Raw genomic sequence first — 6,972 nt, 5'->3', positions numbered from 1 at the left:
AACCTTTTGCGGAGCAGATACAACAAGAAGGACTTTTTTCCTTCTGTCTAGGAGACTGAATAAACATAAGGAGAAACAATTTTAAGTTTATAATTGAGAGACAAAGGAAATTCAAAACCTTGACCTTGTGAATACAATTGATCATATAGCAAGAGAAACTCCTTCAGTCTATAGTTAAAGTACAATCAAATGAAACATATATTTTAGTATGATAGCATATAGTATAGATTCAGCATGAAAATACTTTACCTTTAGTTAAAAGATGAAGAAAACTTAAAATTTGAATTTGTGATTATATGGTTGGATTGTATACTGGAATGTTTTATTAGGGTTAGGCAAATGCAGAAGAACTCAAATAATGTTAGGACAGTGGCATAGCAAGAAGAGGAAATATGAGGCATTTAGTTGCTGGAAACTGACTTTAGGTAAGGAAGTAAAGGGTTACATTTTTAAAAGCTTATATCTGAACTTGTGTATTGTTTATCATGAAGCCTGTGTGCAAGAAAAACCTGTCTGTCTTTGATAAGAAATCTGGTAGTCTTAGCTAGTGAACCAACTTACTAATGAGAAAATATAGTGGTGGATTTCCTTAGGGTAAGGAACTAGATCTGTTTTCTAGCAGTCAAGCTATGGTTACCTTAGCTGTCAATGTAGTCACAAATCTGGGGAAGAATACATTTTAATCTAGAAGTCATGTATTAAATGTACTAAAATGACAGAGTTCGTCTATAGTCCACTACCTAAACAGTTCTCAGGTCCCTGTGGTCTCCATGGCAACTTGGGCAGTCTCAGTCTGGCTTTCAAGCACAGAAGACAAAAGCTTTTTCTCTGTGGAATAGATATGTGAGAAATGAGATATGATCCACCTTGTCTTAGGCAATATGAGACATTTGACTCTCAGGCTATCCTGTTTTGTCCACAGTGTACACCAAATCCTGGCAGTGGGCAAGGCAATGGCAGAGTTTCTCAGTGGTAATCATACCACAATCTAGGCAGTTTCTTGTATCTGTGTCCATTATCTTCTTGGAGTCCTCGAGGAGGTGGGGGTGGGGTGTTACTGTTAGGGTTTTGGGAGTCTCTGTCATAAGCTTGAATGTTAAAACATTAGCAGACTTCTGACAAGATTGAGAACAGTATCTATTGGTCATATCTGAGTTAGACAACTTGTGTTTGTTAAATTACTTGTTTGAGAATATGTATAGTAAATAAAACATACTATAACTTAACCTGGACCAGATTGGAAAGAAACCAGAAATCTGACAGGGGCAGCATTAGCTGTGGGCCTGGACAGAAACCAAGTGTCTGGGCAGGTTCAGCCACTTCATGGACTGAGGAGGCAGGGATGCAGACCCGTTTCCAGCGTGTGTAAGAGCAGCTCGGACAGCCAGAGGACCTAGTTGTGGTGACTTGGTGAAGGCAGCAGCAGGTAGCCTCTCAGTATGGGGAACAGGAGACAGGCACCAATATATGTGTAGCTGAGGCACCAGGCATGCGCTCAGGCAATGTCTGGTGACTTGTGCCTGAAGACAGCAAGGAACCAAAATAGGCCAGATAGTATGTGTTGGCTGTTGCTGAGCCACTCAGCATACTTCATTCCCTCCCCTTCCCTGCCCACCACCCTTGCTGTCCCCAAGGTGGCCAGAGATGACAGTAGTGACAGGAGAAGTGGCAACCCAAGGCTGCATTCTTGGCAATACAGCATGCAAGCAGGGCAAGCAAAGGTTGCTTTTCTTTCTGCTGCTGCTGCTGCTGCTGCTGCTGCAGACCTCCTGCCCATGACACAAAACGCTGGGTGGCAGCATTTCGGGGGGGGGGGGGGGGGGGGCAATGTGTTTTCCAAGAAGAGTCACTAAACTTTCATTATGCTTTCAAACAAACAAATTTATTGTGAACAGAACCAGAAAACAGGTGAAGTTGCTGCAAAAGTAACATGAACTGACACCAGGTCTAACGACCATAGGAAGACCCCATGGCAGCGGGGACATCCCAGTTCAGTCCAGTTGAAGCTCTCAGGCCAGGCTGAGCTTGTCAAAGAGGTACTCGGCCAAGCCATTCTCCGGTGCCCCCATCTGGCGCAGGTTGGTCAGGTAGCCGCCCATCTTCTTGAGGACATGGACCTGCTCATCCAGACAGTGTTGCTCCAGGAAGCCGCAGAGGTGAGAATCACCCTTTCCCTTGGCCAGCTCGTGCAGGTCGAGCAGGCTCTGGTTGATGGTCATCTCCAGGCAGAAGGCGCATTCCATGGCCTGGAGGCCCCCCTGCCAACTGCTGCGGTCTGGTTTCGCGATGCTGGGCAGCAAAGCATGGCCACCACGCTTATTCTGCAGGAACACGAACATCTCCACAGCGGCCTTGCAGTCGTGTGACTTGCTCAGGAAGAAACGCTTGAAATTCTCCAGGGCTACGTCATCACGGTCAAAGTAGAAGGCCATAGACAGGTACACATAGGAACCATAGAGCAGCAGCCGGATATGGGTGTTGACTGCATCCTCACAGGAGCTGTCATAGTTCTGTCGCACTAGGGAAGGTTCTTCGGCCATGGCGGCCACTTGAACACAACCACAGTCTCAACAGTACCTGTAGCTGCTCAGAGGGGCAGAGCGGGCTCAAAGGGCAAGGGCCGGCTGTCCCGGAGTCCCTCCGAAGAGAGGAAATGTCCCAGTGGAGCAGAGAGCAAGCAGAGGCCTCAGGCGGCTCCGAGGGAGCCCAGCGTGCGCCCGGCGTGCCTGCGTGCTTCCGTGCGTGCTTCCGTGCGTGCTTGCGTGCTTGCGTGTGATTCCGTGCTTGCGTGCTTGCGTGCTTGCGTGCTTGCGTGCCTGCTCAAGCGCGAGGTCTCACAGGAAATATTGGTTGGCGCCTGATGATGACATCAGACATCATTTCAGCACCTGGGCTGAGAGAGGGGAGGGGCCGGGTCAGGAGTGATGAGTTCCCTGGCAGCGCCCCACTCCTGGGCCCCGACTGACTGACCTACACCATGTACCACTGTATGGACAGTCTGCAAAGTTTTAGACTAAATCCTCTGGAGGCTCTATAAAGCAGTTCCTCTGCATAAGCCTAAATGTTATTCCTTTCCACTTTCTGCTCTTTGTTTCCTTACAAAAAGTTTGTATCAGGATGCTTCATTTGAAGGATTTCAACTACTGTTCACCTGACCCTTTTAAAAACAGAGTCAAGGGTCAGGTTGAAAGGTCGTCAGTGCTCAGTTCCATCAGTAGACTAGGCAACTCTATGATGACTTTCGCATCCATATAAGACGTCAAAATAGAAGATTTTTAAATCGTTTGGTCGGGGGAGTACAGTAGTAGTTGTTGTTGTTTTATGGATGAGGAGGGTACCTGAAAACTAGAAGCTTTGATGCCTCTCTGTGGATAGTACAATTATTCGTGACAACTCACCACCATCCAACATTCTTTTTACTTCCATTGCCATTGAAGTAGCTTTTAGTTGTTTATAATCTATTATCCAAAGGTGACAAAAACGAGCATTAGGAATGCAGCTTGGTCATTATGCATATATGTGGAACATTTCAGCAATCTTTTAAGCAGAGGCTAATATTGCACTGAATTCATTAATATACAAAAGTAAAATGGATTTAGAAGTCCATTATGTATAACCTAATTTTTCTATGTCGTATGTAACAATATATTTGTCTACTTTACAGTAGTTTTTATTCTGGAAGGAACATATAGTAGTATACTAGGATTTTTTTTCTTTTCCTCTGATTTTAGCCATTTCTCAAAATTTACCAGCTACTTTAGGGCCTTTATGTGGTTTCTGTTGGGAATGTCAATTATTACTGGTTTAAATGTATGCATTGAATTTTGAATCAATAAATAAGAGGTGTACTTGAGAAAGCAATAAAATTTCTAAATGTAGTTTATATATATTTCTGTAGAAATTCTCCTGTTATCCTATATAGCCTTTTAAAAATATTTATTTTACATTCATGCATGTTTGGTCAAGTCTATGTATGTGAACCATGTTGGCCACAAGTGCCTTGTGAGTCCATGAGAGCATACTGGATCTTCTGGAACTGGAGTTACAGGTAATTGTGAGTTGTCTGGTGTGGGTTCTAGCAATCTACCTCAGCCCTCACTTAAAAGCACCTAGTGCTATTAACCACTGAGGTATCTTTCTACCCTCATGCGTAGCTTTTTAAGTTTGTGGATTCTTGTCTTATGTCTGTAAAAAAAAAACAAAAAACAACAAAAAAAAAAAACCTGTAATCTTGAGGCCCATGGAATTTAGTTATGCTACCTGACTTATTAAGTTAGGTATGTCAATCTTTTTTTTCGATTTTTACACAACTTTTTCTTTGGGTGTTCTTAGCAAAGCATGATGTTCAACTGTCTCATTTTAAGCTTATAAGATTTATATTGCATAATATATTTTATATATAATACAATTATATTACATGATTATGTTACATATAATCATATATGTGATATGTAACACATATCACATAATTTATATGATTATATACAATATACTCATAGTAATAATAGGATATAAATTATGTTATATCGCATAAAGATCCCTTAATTTTTTTGGTGAATTGGACGCATGTCTAATAAAGATTTGTGGTGCTGTTTTGTGTTGTATTGTGAAAAATTCAATAGTTGGTGAGGCTGACTTTGTGTTTGTTCGTGGAAATAGAGTAGTATTCAGTGTACCATGTATTGGTGTGGCTTATTATAAAATAGTTATTTACATCCTCCTGTCAAATTTAAACCCTTAACAACTAAACTTTAAGATGATTACTTATCTTTCCTCTGGCCTGACATTCACTGACTGCCAGGGAATATATGACTCCAATTCTGTGGGTTACTGAGGAATGTGGAAGGTAATTGAAGAGATTCCAGTCTACAAAAAATGGAAGCTCTATTATATGTAAGATCAATGTAAACAAAACATGGTACAAAGGCACAGTAGGTAGGAATCAAACTATACAAAGAATTGGCAACTCAGCATGCTTCATAACCACAAGCCAGGCTTTCATGATAGGATGAACATACTACAGGCATTTTGCTGGCAATTTACCCTTAAAATCAACATCTCTGTGATTTGGTTCATGTAGACCAACTATTGTTGATTTTTCTGGTAGCAGCTGTCCTATGGAAAGAGCATAGGGGAGTTTGGTGACAGGGAAGAATATGATCAAACTATATTGTGAGCAAAATATTTTCTCAATTAAAAATATATATATATAATCTAAAAAAGAAACTCCCACCTCTTTCTTTTCAATTTGGAGAAGAACTTTAAGAAATCACCGTTCATGGATCGGCATTGATTGGAACAATGTCATAAGGTGTTTAATGGGAAGAGATGAAAGTAGAAATTGTATTTGTTAAATCTGAGGGAAAGACTGGAGAATCTAAGTAAACTTCTTGCTTTAAAATGTTCACTGTCTCTTAAGTCCTTCACCAAATATATTCTTGCTTCTCACTTATTAATTTTTATGTTGTAGTTATAAAACATGATGCCCTTTTAGAAAAAATAAAATAAACATGGATTAGACTCAAATGCAAGTGTTAAACCAAACTTAAATCATAACCTCATTACTAGACAGGAAAGAAACAGAATGAATATAAAGGAAAAGAAAAGCACACTGGCAGAAACTATATGCAATTCAAATGACAACTATATTATTGGCTTTCACATCACAAGTTCAGGCTAAATGCAAAGAAAGGCAAGTGAGCACATTCACCATAACACTTTCTGCACAAAAGGAACCAAAGAGTAAAAGGTACCAAAGGTGATTGCACTGGACACCTGCAGACTCTGTGTGAGATAGAGGTTTATTCTTGAAAATATCAAATACATTATCAGCATATGCATGTAAATAGAATGAAAGACAATGTGCATTTCTTTGAAGATGTGCTTCACACATAACAGAAAAATTGACATTGTAAGCACTAAAGTGTACCTGACATTGAATTTACTATATGGGAAGAATCAAGGCTGTGATATGCAAGAAAGGAAAATAGCTGCCCATCATCTTACCTACACAATTCAATACTGGATGATAAAAAAATGATTTATGCAATTACTTCATTACTATTTAAATTTATAGGAAATTATGCACATCTCCTTTTGTTCAGTACAATTACAGTATTTTGAGATTTACCCATTTTGTAAAATGACACCACTGAGTCTTTTTTATCAGAGTCTTTCTATTTTTAATGAATGGTTTTACATACTTTTACAAATGATTGTTATAACAGTGTCAAGGAAAGACTATGTGAGGAAATTAAATTCTAACATTGTTCTCTCACTGAATAGAATATCAAAAATATTCTTGAGGGCAGAGTATAAGTTCATTGAGAAATATTTCTGAATGTTAGGAATTACATTTGTGGTTGTGGTGCCAAAGAGAGTGTTCACTCAATGCATCTCAAATGCAAAATGAACAGAGGACACAGTCAAGTAAGGTGGTAATAAGAAAATCTTTTAATCAAGTTCCTTTCCGTCATTTTCATAATCGTCATCATCCATTTTTTGCAGAATCGTTTCATATTTTTTTAATACACTTGGTATAGGAGTACTAACAGAGTCATAATTCCATCCCTTTTTCATAAAAAACTTCTGGAGTATTCCTGGCATATTATAGCCCTTCTGTACAATGAAATCCTTAAAGGCAATTGCTCCATAGAGATTTTCAAGTGTGTCTGGTTTGCAAACTCTTTTACCTTCAATATCAAGCAAGTCCTTGGGGCCATTTAAAGGCTCTTTTACGGCCTGTGTTTTCAATTGCTTCAGTTTCTGGTATGATGGTCCATATTTAAACTCCTCCTTGGTGGACATAGAAAGATCATGTGGCGTTTGGACTTCCATCTCAAGTTTTGGTATCTGTTTGGTGAATTTAACTCCTTTTTCTTCGGTTAATCCTCTGAAGTACTTAAGCTTAGAAGGAATATGACTGTTTACTTTGTCTGAGGATTCATCATAAGTTGGTTGGTTAGCATAGTC

General features: G+C 39.7%; 2 protein-coding genes across 2 annotated transcripts; both read right to left on the bottom strand.

Moving 5' to 3' along the window:
* Positions 1 to 2,009: 2,009 nt before the first annotated feature.
* LOC114635925 (ferritin heavy polypeptide-like 17) lies at positions 2,010 to 2,540 on the bottom strand. The gene has a single exon (XM_028784279.1). It carries the CDS (start codon positions 2,538 to 2,540, stop codon positions 2,010 to 2,012), a length of 531 nt encoding a protein of 176 aa, XP_028640112.1.
* Positions 2,541 to 6,453: 3,913 nt separating this feature from the next.
* LOC114635924 (protein FAM47A-like) lies at positions 6,454 to 6,969 on the bottom strand (the record flags this gene model as incomplete). Its single annotated transcript, XM_028784278.1, has 1 exon — positions 6,454 to 6,969. A coding segment is annotated over one exon (516 nt), but the record flags the coding sequence as incomplete, so codon positions are not given.
* Between the last annotated feature and the right edge of the window lie 3 nt (positions 6,970 to 6,972).

The sequence above is a fragment of the Grammomys surdaster genome, unplaced genomic scaffold (assembly GCF_004785775.1).
Source record: "Grammomys surdaster isolate TR1022 unplaced genomic scaffold, NIH_TR_1.0 119881, whole genome shotgun sequence".
In the NCBI taxonomy this organism is placed as follows: Eukaryota; Metazoa; Chordata; class Mammalia; order Rodentia; family Muridae; genus Grammomys; species Grammomys surdaster.
The sequence above is the reverse complement of the archived record's forward strand: the minus strand, read 5'-3'. Positions and strand labels throughout refer to the sequence as shown.